This window comes from Xenopus laevis, chromosome 4S, assembly GCF_017654675.1.
Source record: "Xenopus laevis strain J_2021 chromosome 4S, Xenopus_laevis_v10.1, whole genome shotgun sequence".
Lineage (NCBI taxonomy): Eukaryota > Metazoa > Chordata > Amphibia > Anura > Pipidae > Xenopus > Xenopus laevis.
The window spans coordinates 72,547,788-72,574,442 of NC_054378.1; the positions used below are offsets into that span (position 1 = coordinate 72,547,788).

General features: G+C 36.2%; 1 protein-coding gene across 1 annotated transcript; it reads right to left on the reverse strand.

The window, feature by feature from the left end:
* Nucleotides 1-12,687: 12,687 nt before the first annotated feature.
* pik3r3.S (phosphoinositide-3-kinase regulatory subunit 3 S homeolog) lies at nt 12,688-25,903 on the reverse strand. Its single transcript, NM_001093482.1, is given in 10 exon segments — nt 12,688-13,379; nt 14,532-14,687; nt 14,971-15,045; nt 15,544-15,720; nt 16,342-16,484; nt 17,827-17,952; nt 18,834-19,014; nt 19,148-19,246; nt 20,735-20,846; nt 25,579-25,903. Coding segments are annotated over 10 exon segments (1,374 nt in total). The 5' UTR covers nt 25,685-25,903; the 3' UTR covers nt 12,688-13,180.
* Nucleotides 25,904-26,655: the final 752 nt, after the last annotated feature.

A 26,655-nucleotide genomic window follows, 5' to 3' on the forward strand; every position in this document is an offset into this window, starting at 1 on the left:
CAGCGACTTGATGGGGGGCCACATGGGACATAACTGTTCAGTGAGTTTGCAATTGATCCTCAGCATTCAGCTTAGATTCAAAAGCAAACAGTTATGAACCCTGTGCCCCTCCCTCAAGTCACTAATTGGTTACTGCCTGGTAACCAATCTGTGGAAACCAAGAGAGCTGAAAATCAGGAAGTAGTGTTCTGGCTATTATGTTAGACATCCAGTCACTCCAGCCTTTCTATATTACATTTTTGGCTAACTAACTATATAAGAAACATATTTTATTTTGCACAGCCTATATATATTTACCCAGTTTTTATTTTTACACTGAACAATTCCTTTAAGGGGGAATGACGGTATGCTAGCAACTGCAAGGTGGGGGCATTTTCTGGTTACTACAACATGTCATTCTGCTTATACTAAAGCACAGGGTCGGACTGGGCTGGCGGGACACCCCGGGTAAAAACCCAATGGGGCCTGGCCATCATGGGGACCGATGGCCCAGATCCGCTTCCACCTGCCTGCCTCTCCCTGCCCCAACTGAAAAAAGTAGGTATGTGCCGATTGGGGCAGGTTGCAGGCGGCGGCCCTGAAGTTGGCGGGGGGCCTGGAGCGGGTGCGTGCAGGCCCCTAAGGTGGCAGCCCCAGTCCAACACTGCTAAAGCATCCAATTTTCCAAGTGGAGAGCAATTGTTGTGCTTGAGGATGCAAAATGTAGATTAATTGTAGTGTCAATTTCACATATTGTTTCCCCAGAAAACAAAGATGTATAAATTTAAAGCAGATTTCATTCATACTCTCAGGACATGTCTGTAATGACAGTGCCAAATGAATGTATAATGCCACTTAATAAAATGTACTTAAAAACAAATGCAATACTAATTCCTTGCATAATGCCTCCAGAATACGTTAGAATAAGTGCAATATCAATTTCATGTACAGTGCAAATAAAAAAAAAAAGAAAAAAAAGATGGATTTCTGTTCCCGTTGTGTTTAAAGCCACATCAGGAGAAGGCTTTACCTTCATTTTTGTGGTAATGTTATTTAAAGTAAAAACACAATGTGATAACATTGGGAAGATTGATAGCAGCCTAATCAGGGGTGGAATAGAGGAAGCAGACCCGGTGACTTCCACCAAACTCAGGTGTTTATAGGCTCAATGGCGGCTGTAATTATTAGGCATTCTAATATATGTTTGCAAACGTATTCTCTATGAAGTGTTTTTTGGGGCCCAGTTACTTTGAGGGTAGGACTACACGGACATTTTTGGTGCGATCCAACAGGCTGCGACAAAACGCATGCGATGAAAATAAGGTAAGAGATAGAAATGTTGGATGAAGTCGAAGAGTTGTTCCGACGCGACACGACTGTCGGATGCAGACACAGAATGAGGATTTAGCCAGTGTTTATGCACTGTGGAAAAAGAGAGTCAAATGTGATTATAACAACTGCAAAACAATATGATGCATTACTTACAAAAAACTAGAAGCTGAAACTGTGCAAATGCAAAATACAATGTACTATAAAATATACAATTTATTTTCACCAGATTTTTTATGTAACAGGAAACACTATGTGGCATAATGTGCCTTGAGATGGGATTAATACAAAAAAATAAAGACAAATTAAAATGATGCCAGTCTCAATGTAATGTTTGATACAAACTGGCTGTGTATGATTTGAACATTGGAAGTTTGACAGTAAAATACCTGGGGGCACAGTAGCTTTGCAGTTTAGTTTGTCACTGTCAGAGCTGCCTCAATGGAGTGCCCATACTTTACTAATGCAAGGTCTACTTTTAGTGGTGATGTCCCATAATGATCTACATCCATAAAAGTATTGTTAGCATTCTGTTCCATGGTAAAAATACTTAAATTTTGATTTAGAAGAAAATGTATATTGTTATATTTTAACATCTATTACTTATGTAACCTTAAGTTCCATAATTTATAAGTAATAAATATCTGAATGAAAAGAATGAAACAGGAGGGTGATTTAGACAAGCTGTTTGTTGACAGTGTCTTGAGATCTACTGATCACCAGCTAAAGGTCTACTGGTAGTTCCCAATCCAGCTTTTGGACACCCCTGAAATTAGGGTGTGGTGTCGGGGGGAGGGCTATGACACGGCAATTGGCTGATCGCAGTGTCAATCATGGGGAATCCAGGCAGCCCTTCAAAATACCGGGCTGTCCTGGTCAAAACTGGACAGGTGGCAACCCTACCTAAAATAGAGTATTGAACAGGTGGTGGAAAATGAATTATCGAGTGGCAGTCTTTTTGCACTTTCACAAGGATTTTTGTACTACTGTATGCATTTCACAAAGCCAAAAGAAATGTTTTTGCCTCCAAAAATATAGGAAACCACTTATAAAAACTAAAATAATACAATTAGGCACAGTTACCGTTGGCATTTCCTACCAAATACTGTACATGTATCAGTAACTCTTGCTTTTACAACTCTTATCTTGAGCCACCATTATGTGCTGCCTCAGAAATCACCTGACAGGAAATACTACAGCTCTAACTAACAGGAAGAAGTGTGGGAGTAAAGGACAGAACTCTGTCCTTTCTTTGGCCTTTGTAACCTAAGTGGCCCTTAGTTATTAAAATTGCTGTTTTTCTATTTAGGATTATCCAATGGCACATACTGCTAGAAAAGTATATATTTATGAAAATGCTTTATTTATATAACAGTGTTTTACATACGAGTTGTTTTAACGGACATAGTTTGAGACCGGCACCAGGGGTATAATTTACCATTAAGCATTCTTCCGCATTTCCCCGGACTACTGCATGTAATGTGTTTTAAATGCACCCTGATTTAAACGTATTTTCTGGTTCTTTGTCACTGGTAATTGCCTCTCCTGCAGGTAACAAAGCAGTATGTATCATTACCCCTTAGAGCAAAACTCCACGGAGCATTATGATGCGATGTGCGGCGCTGAAAAGAAAACACAGGCAACCAGTCGTAATGTAAGTTATTGAAACATTGCACAAACTACACACAACACGACTGTCGAATGAAGATGCAGTGTGCAGCGTTCACATCCGAAAGTCGTGTCGTATGCATGTAGTTTGTAGCTGCGATGTTTCGATCACTTACACTATATTTGGCTCCTCAGACTGATCGCCACCTTTTCCTCTCAGCGTGGCACATCACATAACAATGCTCCGTGAAGTTCTGCCCTTAAGCAAAAGACAAAATAGTAGGTTCTGGTAATAAAACGTTACATTTTCGTGGTAAAACAAATGTACTCCAACCCTTATTCAAATGTAATTATGGGGTGTGCCCAGATACAGGGCAATATTTACATTAAGGTACCAGAGGGCCTGTGCCTAGGGTGGCAGTTTTCGGGTGCCTAAATATTTATTTTTTTAAATTAAAAAAAATCCTGTGAAAGAGCAGAGTGGGGGGTGAGGGGTAGGGATGGGCTGGTTTGCAGAAATGACGTCATGCACACGCGCCATGTGACATCACTTCCGCAGCATCCATGCATGAGACATCGCACGCACAACGTACTGACATCGCACGCACAGAGTAGGGGGCTTATTTAGGATCGCTGCCTAGGGCATCGGACCTAAATGCAGTCTTGCCCAGGTAACCCAGTACCAGGGTTGTGGAAACCCAGTTAAACACGTGAGTGGACATATAGTTTAAGTCCTTTTGGATCACAAGTCCGTTGCTCATCCTGCCTCACGGAAGTGACTTCTTCAGATAGTATGTATATGGTAGATAGGATTTTACTTGTTGTGTTTGCACTGGGGTTTCTGACTGGAACTCCATCCATTAGTCGGTGAATGTGATTGGCTGGCAGGTGGAATACAAGCCACTGTCCACCAACTTAGTCATCCTACAACGAGGTAAGAAGAGGAGTTGACACAGAAGTGATGTATACATGTTAGACAAAAATGTTTCAGTGGTCGGTTATTATTGGGATCTGGGAGATGCTGTATGACAATAAAGGGAGGCTATATAAAGTTGATGCAACTGGAGTTTATTTATTTTTTTTAGAAATGATACTAGTAAAAATAGTGTGTTATTTATGACCCCAGAGGGCGAAATAACATGCCCCTTAGTGGTCATTCAGGAAGACACTTGTGCCCCCTTGCACAGTGAGCTCAGTGACAAGAACAGTGTTTTGCTTTCATGGTGGTGTATTTGCTCAGTGCACTATGCAGTGGACAAAGTGCAAAAAAAAAAAAAAAGATTGCAGCCATTTCTTGCACTGGGCACATACTGTGTGAGGCATTTTAAATCAGCCCTATAATTTCTTATTAGGTTGCAGTGTTGAGCACCGTTTTCAATGATAAATGCAAAAAGCCAAGAAATATACACTTTTTTTTCTTTTTAATACCAAATGAGGTGTCAGACATAAACAGATGGCATTTAAACAAGTTAAAATAAAACAGTACACAATATCAAGAAAATATTTTTTTATTCTGCAAGACAGATTAGTATCATGGAGCAATGTAATTGCTGTACACGAATCTGCCCCCACGTGACGTGGAGGTACAACACAGCCGATACAGAGTACTGAACAATTAGATGTAATTGTAACAATGGTGCACCATGGTACTAAACCAAAAGCAAATACTTAAAGAAGCTGGAGAAAAAGAAAAAAAAGAAATGCTACTTGACACCAGCTGCATTACATGGACTCAGAAAAAGCAAACATTTCAAGTGTTATGTGCAAAGATGCAGCAGGCCCAACACTGCCTGTATGTGTAAGGGTCAAATACAATAACCCATAGGTCCTTGAGCATAGTGCTATGGTAATATCCTGAGGAGAGGTCTCAGAATACAGAAACAGTAACCAAGATCACAGAAACAGTTTTACAATCATTTAAGAAGGTCTGATTTAGTTACTTTCCTGCTGCTCATTCATCAACCTCAAAGTTAGTATACAATGCTAAAGGTAAGTATTATGTCAGCATTAAGGAATCGTAGCCAATGGGGTGTTGTAAACTATGACTGTTAAAGGCACACTGACCATGTTTCAATTTGTACAATGTATATTGATCTGAATGATATTTCTGTTGCTGAGATTTCTTTTGCACTTGTGAAAAGGATACCACTGAGCACAAACGGGCATGGACAATTGCATTGAACTAGTCCTGCATGGCTTATTAGCTGGATTAGTTTGCAATGGTGAATACAATGGAATGTTCCCTAATATAATTTTTTTTTAGTGTGACCAGAATCAGAGGACCACAGGAAATAGACAAAAACACAATTAACATGTACACAGTGAGAACAGATTGTAGAATCACAATAAAGAACTTTTTTTATTTTTGAGGTAAGTGTGCCTTTAAAACTTATTGAAAAAGGATTTAAATATGCAAACCATATAAAATAGAATATTGCTTTGTGTGTAAAAAATGGCCTTTTTTCTGAGAACGAATCTTGAGATAACTGAATAAAGGCTTTGTAGAGGTGACTACAACATATAGTTCTCTCAACGTCAACCAATATTGCTAATGCCACCGTAATTCAATCAGAACAAACCACACTAAAATTGTGGGTGTTTGCAAAGAATTGTGGGAGAAAAACAGTCCATAATTAATTAGACTACCCCACTCCTCTGCAGAGTTTTATTTGGAGTGTGAATGAAAATTTTGTAAACATGGGCAAAAAGAAATGAGGGAATGTTGACCAGATTTAAATATGAACTTCTAGTTCAAAAATTCAAGTTTTTTTTTACTTTTTTTGAATGGTGACAACTTGACAGGGGACCAAAATTTCATTTTCTGAAAGACTAATGTAACCCAAATCTTCTTGAGGAAAACAAGAGGATACTGGGCTGGTGTGCCTCTCTTACAAGATGTTCCTATTAGGGCAGAATAAAATGTGCATTATTGCATGGTTTCACTTATTGCATCGTACTTAACTTCTCGCAAATCTGCAGTCGATGCCAAGAGCAGCTGGTGACAAGCATTCTATAATGTCATAAATCTGTCTACAGTATGATTTATCTGAAAAACACTACACATACAGCTCTGTTTTGGTGTGAAACCACTGACTATAGCTACAAGGATTTCTCATGATACCATAAAAAGACAGAACATGTTTTACATTAACAACAGTCAAAGTACCAAAGTTACATGCTGCAATTCTGGAGAACCAAAAGACAAAATTCGTGTCCAAACTGATTAGTAGCAACAAGCGAAACGTTGTAAAGGTGCAAGAAAAGTAAATTGTTTTGTTCCTCTGAATAGTAGCTTAACCACTTGTCCTTTATAAAGCAAGTGAAAGGGGGAAAAAAAAGTGAATACCTGCACATCAGTTCAGAAAAAGGCCAGCCTCAGAGTAGCTAGGAAGTTCATGTGCAAAATATTACAGAATCCTATGTGATAATTATACTTAAATCCTATTAACTCAATGCGGTTTGCATATACCTCCTGCTACAACACATATCTTGTACCTATTCAAATTCTTTCTGTCCTGCAGACTACAAAACACGGTCAGAATGAAATAATATATATATAAAAAAAAATCTAAGTCTATTCAAACATAAAAACCCCTAAACACTTTTCAAATCAATTTCTTGAGATCCCTCAAGGAATTAAACATAGTTACTTCTTAATATATAAAGTAAGTGCAAGCTGAAATGTAATGCATTGTGCCTCCTTTTCTCAGGAAAGATGGCAAATTAAAAGCGGCATTGTGTTAAAAACAGGAAAAAAGGGAAGAGCCCTTTAAGAGTTAATTTCAGAATAACTATTTCTTTGCCAGCCTAGCCAGAGAACTTGAAAAGAAAGATATGGGGAAATGTATTTGATGGTCCATGGGATTACTATTTTGCACATCAGTTTGTGAATCAAGAAGACAAGTCCTATTTTTAATACAGCCAATATTATCTTTGCATTTGTGTCAAAAAAAAAAAAAAAAATCTGCAGCCTGGATAGGATAATGCTGAACAAGACAGATCAGAATATTATAGAATTACTATAATTATGTGCCCAATGCTTAAGCCAAGATTCAATCGGGGGGGTTCTAAATTTGGAAATTTAGGTTTGGAAATTAAAGGGCTTAAAAAAAAAAAAATACAAAAAAAAAGTAGACCATGTTCTGTTCCACGCCTTCCTGGGCTAGTATTCAGATAAGACTCTCTACTGTTACATGGTTAACAGGGTTTTGTTAAATATTGGGAAGAGATCGATTTAAAGGGGATGTTCACATTTTGCAAAGTCTTACCAAAGTAGTAGGACTTTGCAAAAGGTGAACACCACCCTTTAACTCACCGTCTCTAGCATAAATAAAGTTTAAGGTGAGCTACAAGGTTTATTTTTCCTTACATATACTGTATACTGTAGAGAATAAGGGCATCATAAAATAACCCAGTACATAAAAAGTGATTTCTCTGGATATCTGCAAGATAACATACCAGGGGAGAAAAACCAGATGAAGCTGTGGTTTCACTAAGAAAGGCAATATGTGGAAGGGGAGTTCAAAAGCTTATACCCTAAAAGTTCCTCCTTTTTATAGCATATTGAAACACTTACTATATAATGTATTATAACCAGGATTTTTGGACACACAATGCTCTACATTTAAGCCATGACCTTTATGTCGAAGACTAAAAAAGAAAATTAATTATTTTTTCATAGTTTAGGTTGGTCAAAAACTTTAAGGTAAACAACACAACCCAACCTTCGGATGAAGGCATGTCCAATGATACTTGGACAGGACATATAAATTAACTAATAACAGGAAGTGACAGCTCATCTGAATAAGAAATTCAGTTCTCAAGCAGCCAGTCCATATGCCCCTTCCTACAAAGATCTATGCATAGAAGCTGGTCTGCCAGATAATGCTTCAGTATCAACAGCAACTGGAATTGGCTCTTCACTGATAGAACCATATGCTAGTAAATTACTGAAGCTATTAAGCTTCTCTGTAGGTTAAATTGAGGAAATCCCACTATACATAAAGGGGTAGTTCACTTTAAAATGAACAACTTATACGATGTAGGCAGTGAATCTGGATATTCTGGAAGAACTTCCAAGGCATTCCAAGGAAAGGCTCTATTTCCCAGGCACATTAATATATATATATATATATATATATATATATATATATATATATATATATATATATATATATATATATATATATATATATATATATATATATATTTTTCATTAGGGCTGTTAAAATAGAAGGTGTAAAATATTAGAAGGATATATCTAAAGGATAAATCCTCACTTACTGATGTGTCTTGTACAGCATAGCAAGAAAGGCTCAATGTTTATTTTGATGAACAGGTTTCTCCAGTAAAATTTAGGAGATATTTTCACTTAGAAATTGCATATCACATTTTGGCTGCTTATGGCAGCATCTTCTATTTTAGAACTGGTTAAAAAAAAAAAATAACGGGATGGCAATGATATTGTGGCATTGACTCCATGACAGAATTTAGTATAGAAGGTACTGCTGAAAAATTGTGCCACCAAAAGCAATATGCATACAGACCATGAGACATGGTGAAATGTTACACTTAAAAGCCGCCAATGAATAATAAAAAAAAAATCTAACAATTCAATACAAAAAAGTAAAATTCCTAAATTCCTAGAATTATTTTCCCCTGAAAGGATTCTGCCATACAAGTGCAGAAATACAGCAAAACGTACAAAAGCAGTTTCAATTGCAAATTCCAACATCCTATAAAAACAGGTCTTCACACAAAAATGTTCAAGTACCAAGACACTTTTCATTTATTATCTTGAAAGGAAAGAAACAAAAAATATAAATAAATTAAAAAAAGAAATTCAGATTGCTGCTTAAGATTTTACATGACGCATTTTCGTGTAGTGTGTACACAACATATTTGATTAAGAAACGAACTTACTCATATAGATATTAAAATGACCAAACGCTTAAAGCATATACTGCGTAATGAATGTACAGAAAAATTTTACATCAAGTCACAGGTCACGTTAATATCTACCTGCTCAGAATGTTAATAGCATCTAGTAACACAAACAGAAGTCACTTTCCACAGTAGCCACAAATGCTAATGAAGTAATGTACTTCAGAGTTAGTCTCATCCCATTTTGGAAAGAATTTAAACCATAACTCTTTAGACAAAAAAAAGTCAGCCTGCCTTATAAAAAAAAAAAAAAAAAATTATATATATATATATATATATATATATATATATATATATATATATATATATATATATATATATATATATATATATATATAATTATGGTTTGGAGCAGAACTACATCATTTTGAAAAAAAGGTATTGTGTCCTGGCAATCTGGAAAATATTTAATAAATTAAAACATTTATCAAACCAGATGAATAGACTGCTCTGAGAAGTCGAATGCAATTCTTTTCTATGTCTGTTAAAGTTCAGTGAACAGAGCGGACAGCTAAAAGACATAGGCAAGAATACCATTCAGCCATAAATAAAGTCCCCCCCGGGCCCCCCCCCCCCAAAAAAAGAACACTACAGTAAATGCAATGCTCTACTATGAGTAGAATTGGTAAATATTGTTACCCATTCATGTGGAAAATAATTTGCAAATAGGAACCACTTGTAAAAAAAACAAAAAAAAAAAACACGTAACGAGGGTTGTTAAATTATCCCCTAAGCAAAACTGTAACAGTAAAGGTGGGTGATATTTTCAGACATTACTTTAGATTTTATGGTGCATGAAAGTTAAACCTCGCTGCAAACAGCATGCAGAAGTGACAGATCAGACTCGTCTAAAATAGCAAAATAGTGGCGAAAAGCAGGTACTTAGTTTAAGTAGAATACTTAAGTACTTCACAAAAAACTTTCACCTGCAAATCTATTTACCAACTTACAAAAGGGAAGAACATCTAAACAGTTATGAATACTGTGGATGATGATTTGCAGTGTCAGGCTGCATAATTTAGATTGTGAGCAACTTTGGTACCAGAGGGCCCTGCAATAAAAAAAAAAAAGCATGCCTCGGTTTTACTGAAGGTGCTCGGATAGGTCGGCAATCCATCACAAAATTATACTGCTATCCATGTTTAGGAAAGGATTAAATGATTTCAAAAATGAAAAACAAAATGAAAAATAATACTGACTTACAACCTCCCACACTCGGACACCAATGGAAGAAAAAGGCATATAAGAGTGATTTTCCTGATACCCCTCGCTAGAAAGTTACATTAGAAAAGCCTGCAAGCGGAGACAGATGGCTAACCAGGAAAAATGAAATGGCATATTTATATATTGCACATATATTTCAATGAAATTCTGCCAACCTTCCATACACGATTTAATTATAAGAAAGAAGTACAGTTTAGTATGCAACATGTCCATTCTTTGCTCCACTGGCATAGGCAGTCATACTTTTTGTCAAGTTATAAGATACATCACTTTCCAGCCACGCTGCTTTGCATGGTATAAGATATGGTCATTAAATCTTCTAGAATAAGTTTGGGATATTTTCTATTAGGTTCACTTATAGCCTTATCCAACCACAGTGGACCATTTTCTAAAACATATATTATATTTATTTAATAGGATGGCCAGCTGAGATCATCATCTGTCAGCTGTAGTCAGAGAATAACTTAAGTGTTAATATATTTGTCTTTCTGAAAATAAATGATGTTTTAATACCAAACTGTTCAGAAATGTAAAGTAAAGAAAACAAAAAACACCCCCCCCCCCCTTTCCTTTCTGTGCAAACCTTTTCCTCATTCATACAAAGCCCATAGTCCCTCAGGTTCTCCTTCCGACAATTCAGGCTGGTTTAACTGCCGGCAAGGCCTGTAGTGCATTTACGCTTGGTTATACTATACACGGTAAGCCTTATACCCATTTTGTACATAATGCCGAATGAGTGCAAGAAACTGTGACAAGTACATGTGCAACGGCCTTCATGTGTATAAAATGGGTACAAAATGGACTGTTGGAAGCTTTAGAAGCCAAAACCAAGTGCAACACTAAAAGAAAAGATACAATGCACAACAGGAGCACTTAGGAAAAACTACCCTAATTTACACATGGAGCTTCAACACATTAAAACAATGACAAATTAACAAAGATGAATGCTTCTAGATGGCTTTTACATAGTTGGATTCTGTTTTTCGATAGGGTTAATACACTGAAACAATAACACAAAAACATCATATGGCAAATGTGGCCCACAAAAAAAGTTCTTTAAACAGCAAATCAAAAAGTAGTTTAATTAAAAGGGGGAAGAAAGAAGAAAAAAAAGAAGTTAGCTGCCTTTTATAAAGGGATTTCTTGGACTAGAGAATTCAACCACTGTTCAGATTCTGCTTGGTGTGTCTATTATGCGGTGAGCCATGTGATGTTATGTGCAATTGAATCAATTATTAAAAAAAAAAAAAAAAACCGACATCTGTCTTAAAGGGCAACTAAAAAAGGAGAAAGAAATGATGCCCTAAGTAAATGTACCTTAGTCATAGGGTTGTCTTACAAACCCCACAGAACAACAGTCAATTAACTATTATTGTGTCTCCCTAAATATGTTTCTTGTAGGTCTATGTGGTTCAAACTGTGCTAAGAAGTTGCTCAGCATGTGTTGCTTGCTCTGCTTTTGTATAATGAGCATCAATGGCAGTCCTGAGTGCAAGGAGCATGAGTTGGAGGAAATCTGGGTTATGGACAGTGGATGCCGTGGCACAGAGGTAAATATGGAGATTTTCACTGTTATAAAGGCTAATGTACTATGGTCAGAATGGCAGATTCCTTTAGAAAAAGGTCAATTCGTAGAGAACAGTCTAAATCTCCAGTCAATAGTTTTACGTTTAACTCTAAATACAAAGAGTTTCATCAACAACCACAGATCCAAATATCTACTTCAATGTTTGGATAACCAACAATGCACAATGGATATTTATAGAATTCATTACAAATCTAAGGCTTTCAGCTCTTTAATAGAAGATAGCCATATTGCCAAAAAAAAGGTACCTATCCAGAATTTTAAAATTTGCCATTCAAAAATCTGAACAGCTATCCTTGCAAAAAGTTGTAATACAAAGGTAAATTCTACATGTAGAAGTCCATTCAGATGTGAAATGTTCAACTTTGTGTATGTAAAATATAAATAAGTTGTATGAATTAAATTGAAACAAAAAATGGTGAGGTTGTTATGAGTTACGACAATGCCCTTTTTTTGGTAAAACAAGCCATCTAGAAGCATTGGTTTGCACCATTTCATCCAACATTTATGACATTTTAACACGAAATGACAACATTTTCTTTTTCCTCGTTGTGAAGAAGCGCACAAGCAATGGAGCACCAGCTCATTTTCAGTTTACATTCCAAAGCAAAGTGTCCATTTTATTCAACTTCAGAAAAGTTGTGTCAAGAAATTAGAGGAAAAAAAATTATAAAAATAATAAGGAAAAAAAGATTTTTTTTTTTTTTTTTTTAAACGGCAATTGACAGATTAGTGCCGTTTTCGAGCAATACAAGTTTTTTTTTTCTTTTTCAAGTTTTGGTGTAGAACTATGTGCAGATGCCAATGCAATTTCCCACAAGTGCTTAGTCCAGCAATGAACAAAGTTTTGGTGGGTTCAATTTGGTTAAAAACATTGAAGGTTTCCTCATGTGGCAAGTTGTGGTGCTATGGAAGCCAAAACTTTGATTACTGTTGGAAAAATATAGAGCAACTTTGTCGTTTTTTTCCCCCCTTCCGGGAAATAAAAGTGAATTTTTGCCAAAAATCCTTTGGTCTTCTTTTTTTTTTGTTTTACCAAACAACTTGATACCCTTTCCACAGAGTAAACAACTCTAAATCGGAAGTTCAGCTGAATTGTATCATTTATAATGGTAAATGAAGAGATAGTGATAGTGGTATAGTTTCTTTATCCCCATGCTCCTCAAAAAGTGAAGACTGAGACATACTACCAATGCCGAAATAAGCAGATTTATATTTCTACAAGAATGAAACAGGCATTGAAAATGTTTAGGATCCACAGCAGGAGCCTGGTGATAATTCTCTTCCAGTTGTGAGGTTCTTTCCCATAACAAATGGCCTGTGTAAGAGCACAGCTGATCATGGGTAGCACCAGGACACCTACACTTAAGTTGCCATCTTGCTGCTGTTAGGCTTCTTTGATTCACATTCAGAAATTCACTTCTTGTGCAAAACAAGCAGTCTAAGTAGAAAGAATGCCCTCTTAGTTCTATTAAAAACGTAAGAAAATTTCCTTCAACCCCTTCCAATGGTTTATCTGCAGAGGGAGGGCATCTGTGCGTAGACTGGATAAGCAAGCCTGACATTGAGAGAATCATTATGTTGTACAAGGGATGTATGCTGGTAATGAAGGACTAACTCTTTTAGTGTACTGTAGAGATTGTATGGCTCTGCAAATCCATACCCCCTTGACGTACTGTAGATGACACAGTGCTTCACATCACCATCAGCCCTGGAAGGTAAAATATATACAATCAATACAGCTAACAAGTAGAGTACCTATTTTCTACACTTAGAAGAACAATAGCGATGCACATGACAGTAAGCCTTTACGGAGATTAAACTACTGCAATAACAACTATATGGACGGCTTAATTTCAATGTTGTTTATGATCCAGGTTAAAAACTTTTTTTCAAACGATAATTCCCTCACCTCAATTGCTTATTACAGGGCACCTTTGTGAAGTTACTCCCCTGAAATATGAAAATGTCACCGCAAATTCAATGCAGCCAACACATAGCAACAATTGTAACAACATAAGTATTGCGAGGCTAACACTTGCTGAGTGTATCTTTCAATATATCTTCCTGGCCTATAAATAGAATGTACTGCTCCATTAAAGGGGAACTCCGGCTTCAAAAATTTGATAAAAAGGCCCACATAAAGAAACCCCTAATATATCCATCACAGTTACCGGTTTCTTCAAAAAGTATGAATAAATGCCATTTTCTATGCTGAAATCCAGCTTTAACAGTTCTTTTCTTTCTGCATCATTTGAAATCATGGCAGGGAAGGAGGGACTAAAACACTGATGTTACAAATTGTAACAACTTCTCCACAGCTTACAGACAGCATGCAGGAACTACATAACCCACAATGCATTGCACTGCGATATTCTGTTCCTTATTGAAAACACGTGTGCAGGGAATTGTGGGGTTTGGAGTATGTAGGCTGAGGACAGATTGCTGTTGATACAAAGTAACAGTAGTCAGTCAGCTCAGCAAAGAAGTCAGCCAGCTCAACAGGAGAGCAGGGGGCTAGGCATAGGGGACTGTCAGAAACCATTAAAAAAATCTCTGCATATTTTTTAATTGATGTATATTGCAAAGTTGCTTGAAATTATGTTTACTTTTCAAAAAGCTTAAGTTATGTTTTTGTGGATTTCTCATTTAAGGTATGAGCTTCAAATAAGATAAGCAGTATCTTCTTTGAATATTGACAAGTACACAGGTAGAAGCAATGTCTATGAATAACTACTTTTTAATATTTTACTACTATGAAGAAAAAATACAAATTTTAAGAAGCACAAAATTATAAAACAAATAAAAAAAAAAAAACAAAAAAAAAAAAAACAACTCCCCCCAAAACCCAAAAACAACTTACACAACAGAACAGGCATAGCATCCCTTCTTGCTACTTTCTCGAATTAGAAAGGCTCCATCTGGCTTTCCACTGAGTAATTCTTCTGCTTGTATACGGCCAAGATCACCAACAAACCAGGTTTTCTCATCAAAATGTGGAAGGTTATCAGGCTCCTCACTAACAAAATAAGCACGGAGAGAAATGTAATAAGGTCAGAAGGCTATAAAAACCAAAACACTATCAATCTATATAAAATTTATATTAGAAAAGTGTCCGAATAATAATAAAATAATAATTAAGTTATTAACCAAGTGAAGACAACACAACAGAAGACGTGTTCAAAGCTGTGAGTGTAGTTTTATAAATAATATTTCATGAGAAGATGGATTCTTCGCAAGAACATATAATGGAAACTGGACCACAGCCATTGTGTAATTGATAAATGTCAAGGGAAACTCACTCATCAATATTTTCATTCTTGATTCCCAGCCAGTCATTTATTCGTTTTTGCCTCACTCCTTTGTGATTAAGCCATCTGTCAAAAAAAAAACACAGGAGGTAACAGGATAAATAAGATAACAAAAAAAAAAAAAAAAAAAAAAAAAAAAAAAAAAGATACTAATTTATCCCTATATAACATGTCTCTGAAATAGTGTAGTTTACAGTCTAAAAAACAAAATCCTCATTCTGTGTTTATAGTCGCTACTGATGAAATTAAAGGGGTTGCCAGTAGAACAATCCCTTTAAAATAAAATCTAGTTTGAATAAAAGTCCTTTAAGTCAGGTGCTAAGCTTCCTACCTGCTCATTGAGATTAAGACATTCACTTATATTGAATAGAAATTCAATAGTACTAGAAAAGTACTCATTAGGGCAAAGGTTCTGTAATACAGTGGTGTAGTTTTTGAATATTTGAAGCAGTATCATCAAATTTCCCAAGGTACCTCAGCTGATAATGAAATATAAATACATACACTAACCCACAGAGGAAGAACAGAACATCTTACAAATTCAAAACTATTAAAAATACTTACACAAGGTATTGATCTCTTATTTTACGTAGCTGAATAAGATCAGGTTTGATACTGTTCATTTTCTTGTCTATTTCTCTATTGTCTAAAGCTTGCGTCTTCAAGTCTTGTTCCAGGCGTAATTTACTGTCATGAACGTCACCCAAACGAGATTTTAATTTTTCATAACTCATTATTATCCTGTAAAAAAAATCAAATACAAAACATTATATACACACACACACACACACACACCCCTTTCCATTTTAATCATAACATTAGTTCCCCTACTAATAGAGCAGGGGAACGAGCATTTTCCAAAAATATATATCGTTTTCTGGGACAACATACAGTTAGGGGCATTGGCATCACAACTAAGCTTAGTTGTGGCAGTGATATAACGGACACTGCTAGGTTGTTCAAACAATATATTGTGCGGATGTGTTCCAAAGTTTCGATCACTGCGATCTTCCTCAATGTGTTTTCCCCAAGGACAATCACAAAGTAGTGAACACTATCCAGATATTTTGCTATATTATGACAAATATGTAATGGTTTTCATTTTCTAGGTATCAGACTAATATATTCTTATAGAAGTAAAATAGAAAAAAAGATTTCCCACGTGAAATAGCACAAAATGTTAAAAAAAAAAAATGGACAACATTCACATGGTTCAAGGTTTACATATATTTATGTTGTCATCTGACAATGCATTAGTTACATTTTGTCCTAAACCTAGGGACAGATACATTAGGAATGAATGAGTCAGCTGAAAGGATACTAAACTATATTATAAAGAGACACAGCAGAAATGCTTATTACCTTTCCATTTCCTTTTCATTGCCCTCCCTATTGAAATGCTCCATGTAATCTTTACTATAGCATTCTTGTGTATGGCACTGTTCTTCAAATATTTTAATAGTCTCGTTAAAGGCTTCAATTGCTGTTCTCTTCATCTGAATTTCCTGAAAGATAAAATGGAGTTCTTTACTACAGATCTGGATAATATATATTATTTTGATTTATATAAAGGCATGATAAACTTCGGTCTCATTCCACTACTCCCAAAATGGCATTTGACTTCATACAGAATTAACATACACACACAAAAAAAAAAATAGCTGTAGGCAAGGTTAAGCAAAGACTGTCTACTGCAGTGAAATAGAAAAGGGCCAGCATTATTTCCAAAGTATGTACCTTTTTGCTTCTAGAACTGTAATATATTTATTAAGTAGTGGAAATAGCTCTGCTGCTTGCATTGCCAAGGAAAAATGTAATGTCATACTTCATCACACAGCCCCACCAAACTCAGCATGAATGACAGAATGGGCCACCCTTCACCACGGACAGTGTCTGGCGCTAAGCATAGTTGGCCTGTAGGGTGGCTATCCAGTTCTCAATTACAAGTGGCACAATTGTATGAATTACATGAATGTCTATGTATCACTTTACAAGTCCTTGATTGAATGTACTTGCAGGATAATCTGTATAAACCACCTCTCAAGGTTACATACCCAATCTATACAGCAGTGAAGATTAAATCAGTTAATAATCAGTTTCATAACCAACTGTCAGCATGTATGCTCAAAAAAAAAAAAACAAACAAACAAAAAAAACACACAGTCCATGTACTGTACCAAACAAAGGTACCCGATTTGCTATATTTTTGCTGTTGAGTATAGGATTCCTGAAACCCTTATCAGGCATTATATAATATTCAAATCAAAAATATTAGCGTGTTCTACCATTTGAATTGCGATATTTAACATTCAATTAAAGGTCATATTTAAAGGTTGACAGCTAGTATTGCTGAGGCACCGTGTAACTTGTCTTAGTGGTTGAGTTTGTGTTGTTTCGTTTCTGTTCTGCCTAGACATTTGTTATTACACGTATTATGTATGCTTATCACCATTAAGCCCCCTTTCCAAAAATCACCTGTCTGCCATTCAAAACACTGTCTGATTTCTAAGGGAGGTGAAACCTAAGGAACAAACAGTTTAAATTCCAAACTGGAGAGCTTCAGAAAAAAAAAAAAAAAAATTTATAACCCCCCCAAAATGAATAACTTATAATAATTAAATCATTCTTAAAGTTCATAAATCCTTTTAAAACTCTCAGTGATTAATGGATGATCACAGAACTCTCAGCATGAAAAAAAGCAAACCATTACATAGCTTTTATATACCAAAACGTTTGCAGAAAAACACACAAGCAGCATCAGCAACAAAACTTTTCATGAAGTCACATCAATATCCAACCACTAAGCAAAAATGAGAAGCCCCACAACCAGTCTGCAGCCATACAAACCTGTGATGTTTTTGTATATTCTTCGTACAATTGATCGTATGCTTTGCTTTTATCCTGAAACTGACTATGGTATTCTTGAAGTTTCCTACCAACAGCATCAATGTTATCTTCTTTAACAAGCTGATCCTATAAAACATTAAAAATAAATCTAAATACAACAAACACATACCATATGTATATTATCCTTTATTTACACAGAACCAACAAGTTCCACATCAGTTCCTGACCAAGTTTAAATGTAAAGTCACTACCAGACAAGCCCACAAAATTGTAATTTTCATCAAATGGGCATTTACTATGCCTGTCTTCTTTTGGAATATGAAAGGATATCAGGATGTTGGAATAAATCCACGCAGACTCTGGGGAAAAAAACTGCTTTCAGATAAAGCCATGGATGGACTCCAGTTCAGGAACTCCGTGCTAGACATGCGGAGGCTTATTTATTAAAGGTCAGATTTTAGTGGTTTTTGACACACCGACTAATAAAAAAAAAAACTGTAAAACCACGATTGTCGTCATTGAATTAACCAAAAGATCCAAATTTAAAAAGCATGAACAAAAAAAAAAAAAAAGCCAACATCAGCGCAGCTCCCATTAACTTCTATAGGACCTTGACAACTTTTACTTGACGAAGTTTGGCATAGGTTTGTGGATTTTTTCACTTAATAAATGTAAACGTTTTAGAGCTTTTAGTGATATAGGTAAACCACAAATGTTTTGAGATTTGTAGAAATGTAAAAAATAAAATAAAGTAGTAAAGTTAGTAAATGGGCTCCCTAGCTACCATATATAAAACAATAAAAAAATAAAAAAAGCACAAAATACAATTTATTAACCTTCAAACATCCAGTTTAACAGAGGCAGATTTAATAAATAAGGAACAGAAACAATAAAAGCAGGTCTCAAAGTACCATAATGACAAGTTTAGTACTATACAAAGCAAACAAACTTCAAATAAAAAAAAAAAAAATGCACAGGTCTATTTAAGAAGAAATAAAGATTCCCACCTGCTGGTATCTTGATACTGGATATAATAACTTCACATCCAGTTTAGGATTGTATTGTGCCAAGGATTCGTGTCTATAATGGTTTATCAACTCCACAACAGAGTTAAATGTCAACGGATCAGAAAAACCATATTTGCCATCCTGATGATAAATCTTTATCAGTTTGTTATTGCACCCTTTCCTATATTGAATTGAAAAACAAAAATTACCTTTAAATAAATAGTGTAACGCATCACTAAACTTTTAACGCAGTGTTGGATTTGGCCATAACACATACACAATTCACACCGGCCATTGCTATCAGCAATACTCACCGCAGTGTCAAAGTATAATCGCCTTGAACTTTGGAAGATGCATCTCGAACCAGGAAGGTACCATCTGGCATATCACGAAGTTTATCATTTACCTCTTCCCTTTTAAAATGAGACAACAGAGGCACATTTACAAATTTATAATAAATCAAAAAGATGTTAGGTGCATGGTTTTCAGTAATAATCATTTACTAACATTTCTTTCTTGCTGCAAGCAACTTATTTGCACCATGATACTATAAGAAGAAGTTTTTAAATAAAATATTTTCATAATAATATACTTTAATAGTATGTGCCATTGGGTAATCCTAAATAGAAAACTGCCATTTTAAAAAATAAGGGCCGCCCCCTGGGATCCTAGGATTCACAGTGCACTCAAACTCTACATCTTAGGTCACTTGAGCCAATTAACAGACAGAGTTCTGTCTTTTGCTTCCACACTTCTTCCTGTTACAGTTAGGCAGCACACAGACCATCACAAAATGGTGGCTCAAGGCAAGAGATGTAAAAGGGCAATATTTACTTACCGGTAAATATATATTCCAGTTTGATAAGAATCTTTAATATGCCACTTAATTTGATATAAACTATCTGTTGCTTAAGTATTCATTTTGGGGGTATAATTTTCCTTTAACTGACAAAAGTATTTGCTAAAATATCCACTATAGTTTTCCTTTAGGTAAAAATGTTGTTACTGAGGTGGTTCACACTAAAAAGATGTTTCAACAGTCATTTAAACGTTTTCTGTACCACCGTCATCATGTTAGAAAATAATTTTTAGAAGTAACAGTGGCTTTTATTAATTAATATTTATTGGAGATCTTTCTTCTTAAGGCTACAAAAACATATAGAGCACCAAACATATAGCGGACTTATAGTTAACATTTCCTGTCTTCCACAAGGTGCCTAAAATGATGAGTGTAACGGCAGCCATGTTTAGGCCTGACTAAAACACCTTTCATTGCAGAACACAAAATGTTCCAGTGCTAATGTAAACTGAAAAAGTCAGCATAAGTTGGTTGTAGCGAAGGTTAAGTTGAAATAAGGCAATGTATGCTCCACTGTACTGGTGCCTTTATTATCCATGGACAACAGCTACTACTCTGATATAAATGCAAATTTGCCAAATCAAGTATCTTTTATTTCCTATATATCAGAAATAAAATAATGAATGTTGCAGTTTACTTTCCCTTTAAAATTTCTAACAGGCCTGACAAATTCCCTCTTACTACAGTATCAGGCAATAAAAAAAAAAAAATAAATAAAAGCTTTTACAGACTTGTTTTGAGCTGCAACACGGAAACTTTGTAAGGGACAAATGCAGTTACAAAGAAAAAAAATTGTATGTTTGTAATAAAAAAAAAACCAAAATAATTTAAATAATAAATAATGTTTATCCATAGGCTACTCTAACCTATAAATCATCTTTCTGCCATGCCAATATAATCTCCTTGAAAGTGTTAGAATTTCTCCTGAATGAGAACCTTTTAACATTATTTTACAATGCAATAAAACCCTTGCCTTATGGTAGAAACATGAAGTTCAATTGAACTAGGGAGCGCCACTGAATAATAGGATTATAACATTTACCTGGCGATGTCTCCCCAGTACCATTCGGCATCCTGAAGAGAAGAAGTGGAGTTCTCTTTGCTTCCGTCTGTAGACAATGAAGTCATGGATTTTGGTGGTTTAGGAGGAAGTGCTTCAAAATGGACAGAGAAGGAAAAAAAGTTTAACATTTAAATGCCCCCTACGTTAATCAGTTAATAACCAATCATGGAAGCTTGTACATTTATCCATGCACCAGCTCAACCTGCACTCTATAAATTAAAATAGGAAATTAATGCATACTAGTTATGCAGAGATAGTAATCATAAAATACGGAGCTTTTTCAACTGTAGATTTTTCCTTTCCATGTTATTACGTACACCTTTACTGTATAATAACCTACAGAGAATATCTATACCCCAGAATATATCAGAATCTGACAGTTTATTTATTATACTATGCATTTGTATAAGAACACAATTTTCATTTGTTTTCAGAAATTTGCACACCATTTGTTCTACAACTGTTAAACGGTTTCAAAGATCACTGAAATAATGTAATTTTACAGTTCAAGATAAAACAACAACTTTAACCAAGCGTAGTACATGAAACCCCAAGTAAGTTCTTGGCCTGCAGCCCGTGCCCCTTGTACACGGGCCATTTGTACGTGGCTGTGCAGATTATGCTAAATTAAAAAATCAACCCCCCCCACCACTCAAAAAAAAAAAACTACAACAATGTAGAAAGGACTATAGTTCATAAATACCAGTTAATACTGGCATAGTGAAAAGTTGCCATTCCATAAAAGTAAGTGGTAAAAAGGGACCTGAACCTATAGTCTCCAAAAAAATTATATTCTCTCTTTTTTTTTTAAAGTGTGGGAAAAATAGCAAAAAAAAAATACTACAACCTACTGCAGATTCAAAGAAAGCATAAAAAAAACCACAGACTGTAGTTTAACAAGCCGATGACAAACTGATTGATTACTATTAAAGTATACTGTAGAACCTTATGGTTGGACGTTTCGCGCTCTGCAGGTACAAGTGTAATAAATCATATCCAGCCCTGCGTATTGAGTTCTGTCTGAAGCTTAAAGTGTATTTTCTGCTTAAGAAGATGCATGGGCCTCCAAGATCACATAAAGTACTGTAGCTCTGCTAATGCGTTGTACCCAGTCAGTCCTGAGAAGTTTAGACAGCAAGAAAATTCAAAAAACGTTATACGTTTAACGTCTATTGTGTGAAGGGTAAAAGAAAGTAATTGCAAAATAGAAATTGCATTAAAAAAAAAAAACTTGGTAATTGTTCAAGTTATTGAATTTCTTTTTAAAGAAAAAGTATGTTCCTATGTAAAACAAAGATACTAACTAAAAAAAATAATAAATGTTTCTTACGGATTCCTTTTTCTATTTTTTTTGAGGCGGCCATGGATCCAGAAATGTTCGGATATGACTGGTGAAGCACCATACTTATGCACTGAAGTGGATATACTATAGCTTGCTCTTTAGTAACCCTAATCTCCCCCCTCCTTTTCCTCCTCCGCAGCACTCACCATCCAACCTGATTTCAGTACTAAATCCCAAATCAGACGCTGTTGGCAAAAACTAATCTCTGAATGGAGACAGAGCTCTAGCCAATCAGAGCTCGGCAAAAGAATCGTATGTTCCTGACGTTCAGATGCAGAAAGTAGCTGTGCGGGGGAGCAGCAGGTAGTTTTACCAAAGCTAATCAGTTCCACCAAATAGATTCTCAAGCCCAATTAGTTACCGGGCAAGTGAGACAGCAGAAAGATAAGCTTGGCATGATAAAACTCAGATTTCTAAATTTAAAAATAAAAAAATTGTATGCAAGAAAGGTAGCTGTTTTAAGAGGGATTTGACAATGTTCCGAACTTTTTGTCTTTCCTTCCCTAGACATACAAAAAAGCCAAAGTACATACTGAGAGTGTAGGAAGTATACAGAATCTGGGCTGGATCCTGGACATAACTCCAATAGGAACTAATGGACAAGAACATTTTAAATCGCGGCTTGTTCTTTCCAATGCAGCTTTACTTTGCACAGTAATTATGTACCTACATATTATGCCTGGAGCTGTCTATTACAGAAGGATAAAAAAAAAAAAGACATTGTTGCAAATCTGTTGTCACTTCTTAAAACAAAGAATACTTATGAGAATTAGAAGACAGTCACAACAAAGCAAAAATACCAAACATTTTTTGGGGGGAGGGGGGGGGGAATAATGAATGATTTCAGATTTAACCAAGGTATTAAATTAAAAAGAAATTAAGGTTATTAAAGCTAAGCGAATATTAAAGTTAACACAAAATAAAAAAACATCTGCTGCAGAGAAGGAAAAGGAAGGCACAAAATGGATTATGATGCCCCTTCTGGACAAAAAGTAGAAGATTTACAGACTTTCCTACAAAGCCCGCTCTGCTTTGGGCTAGAGATTTAAATGCCTGATATGGACATCATTTTGGCCAAAAAAAAGTCTATACAATAAAAAAAAAAAATATAATATATAAAAATTGTACAATAAAAAAAAAGATGGGACAAAACCGACTTAGCAGTATCCTGACGCAAAGTAAATTCATGGATGCAATATCCATCTACATCGTAAGTTTGACTATTCATTTCATTGCTTTTAATAACTCAATTAAAAGACATTACGATTATTAGCATGGAAATTATACTTCAGCAATCGGCATGGCGGTATTGTGCTTCTCTTAGGCAAACAAACAAAAAAAGAATGAATATCCTACTAAAATGAAACAAGGTGCATAGCAATCGGCAGGCTAGTCACTGCCCCCAAAACCTAAAGCGAATTAACCCTTTTTAGATGCTTCAACATCCCCTACTGCATTGCAGAGCGCTCCAGCAGCATCACGGTTAAGGTTTTGCACGATGACGTAGCCAAAAAGAGACAATGAACAGAAGCAGCAATAGGCACCACAGATGAAACTATATTTAATCGACTATTGCATTGTAAGATAAATAAGAAATTGGCAATAGTGCCTTAACAATAAGATGGCACCAGTTTCTTTCAGGGAAAGGGAACAGAGACAATGGATAGGGGTACACTGCAGATTAAAGCGAGAGAGAGTGAGAAACTAAATGTACCAGTTATCTGCATAAGAAATTAAATCTCAGGACCTCTTCACTAGTCATTTCTTTGAATGTCCTGGATAAGTGACTAAAAGGATATGAAACTTGATTGGATGTAGTCTTGCTCAAATAATATGGGGCAAACTACGTGCCAAACTATCAATTCTAAATAAGCCATATTTCTTGAAAGTTTGTTAAACAATGAAAGCGTTGGAGGGAAAAAGGTTTTTGGATCTTGCCTTGTGTATAGAGACTAACATCCAGTTCCGCTATACTTGGTGCCAAATTCAACAAGGCCTGTGTACTCCTCACCCCCACCTGCATCCTACAGACAGAGCTATTCAGCAATACAGTTAATCTGCCTCTGGCTTCTAAAGAAACATTTTTTACTGGCTAAACAAGCCACTGGACCATTGCATCATCCTGCCATCGACCGCAGGGCTAATGATATATAGAAAAATGTCTTGATATAGGAATTTGATAAAATAGGGAAAATTATTTTGGGTTATGATTTATGCACTTTCACTTCAATGTCTTTAAACAATGAAAAAGTTAATACAAATAAAAACATCAGGGAAGTTTGCCTGTGCCTTACAATTTGCTATGTATACATGCTTTCCATACAGGCATATAAAGAAAATAATCTAAAACAAAATATATAATTTGCACAAATGGATTGGCTCTAAACATTATTGGTCTAGTTAAGAAATAGACTTACTATATAGGAATCACAAGACAAAGACTAAGCTGTAAATAATGTCTATTATACACCATTTCTAGCTCGTTTAAGAAAGACAGAAGCTGGTGAATGCATTAGGAGATAAAGTATAGAGTTAAATTGTGGAAGTGAAAAATGCCACAGAGGACAAAGAAATGAAGGCTGAGCAGTAATACCTAATGTGGCCACTGAACAGGTGATGGGAGCTTAGCAATTGCTATGGGGATGAGGTAAGTGAAGCAGCAGGAGGAGGGGCAGGAAGGTTCAAATCCAGAATGTCTGCATAAAGTTGGCTTTAGGGAAGGAATATTAACTGGAACAAAGTGCCAGCATCTTATGCAGTTGTACTGAAAAAGCTAAAATGACACCCGAAACTTTGGTGGAAAAAAAAAAAAAAATGAAATAAAAATACTAAACAATGAATTGTCCAACAATTGCTTTTAATAAGGCATATTGAAATCAGATAAGATTGCTATTATTTACAAATTTAATCCAAAAAGAAACACGATTGGGGGAAAAATAAATCAATCTGCAGCTGCGATAAAGTTACAGAATGACTGGCTGAAAATAAATGAAAGGGTAAAAGGGAAGCCTAGGGGCTTGAAAGAGAAAATGGGCATATTAAGTTAAAAAAGGAAGGTACAAAGGGAACACAAAGCAGGAGGAATCTGCCTCGACATGTCCACCCACACCCCTTTTGTTAGTGAGAAAGTGATCACTGGAAAATTAAATATATTCTAAAAGACAAAAGTTAAAGGGATCTACTGAGGCTGACCCTAAAGGGTTTCTTCTGGACCAGAGAGATCATTTGCCCTAAAAAAAGAATTTGCTGCAGAACTTCTTAGGTTAAAAGATCCATGGCAATTCTACATGGAGGTTAGAATGAAAAAAAAAATCCACTGATGTTCACATTGTAGTCCTTCAGCTACTGCTAAACTACAACTCTTCCTGCTCTTGGCTTGATGGCATGCTGGGAGTTGTAGTCCACCAGCAGCTGGAGGGCTGCAAGATGAGCCTCTCTCTAACAAGGTATAAGGCGAGTGTTCCATAGACAGATCCAGTACCTGGGGGGTCCATCTCTATATAAAAGATCAGTTCGGTGGAATAAGGCATCATAACTTCCCTCCAGTCTGCATCATCTTGGTCCATATTCCACACAGTGTTGTACATCGTCTCTGTCCTCTTGCCTTTAATCCAGACCGATGTCAAGTACGGAAGCGAGTGAGGCACAAACCCACAGCATACAGATGCTACACAATGGAGCTCCTTGCTATTATCAATGGTTACTGATACAGTCCCGGTGCAAGATATCAAAGGAAGAGCAATGATATACCGACGTGCCCTCCCTGACGACTACAAGATAACTGAAGCACTGAGTGTAGATCCCAGCTCTACTCTCTGCTCCGATCTCCAGCTCTCAGCCGATTACATTTCGTTTAAACAGCAGCGTGGGCCAACCGGCAAACTGTAGGGATGTACCATTCTCACCTTCAGCGAAAGGGGGGGGGCGGCTGGCTATATATGTGAACTGGAAAACATTTTAAACGTCTACAAAAAAAACTCTCCAGCTATATGTTTTTAAAATGTCAACACTAGTTTCCAGATAAATGCATGAATCTTTTCTGGCACGGAAATTTAATTTGGAACCGCTCCATCTATTAATTACCCCCTCCAACAGGCAGGTAAAACTGACACATTGGTATGCCCCATGAGTTGGCAGGGCGCCAGACCCGTTTGAGAGATAAAGGCAGGGCTTGTGCGACACAGCAGCTTGCAAGAGGATAGGTTGGCTGGCCTATGAGCGAGGAAGGCCTTGATTGGTTAAAAGTGCGTACGTGGGCTGAACCTCTTCGTCCAATTCATTGCCTTTGTCTGCCTGGAGAGCGCGAGAACTCCGCAGGCGTGAGAACTGCAGCTTCTCCTGTTACCTTGCTCCCCGGCCAGCCAATCAGAAAGCGGACATGCCGGCTGGCGCTTTGGTGGTTGGTTGAAACGGTTACCAAGAGGGACAAAGGGAAAGAAAAAGAGGTTTCTATGAGAAAAGGGTTCAAAGTGGCAGATGTACCCCATAAAACGTTTTGCTATGGCAGCGGAAGGTTCACGAACGTCTATTAAATCGCGTATTAATCTTTTTGTACTGT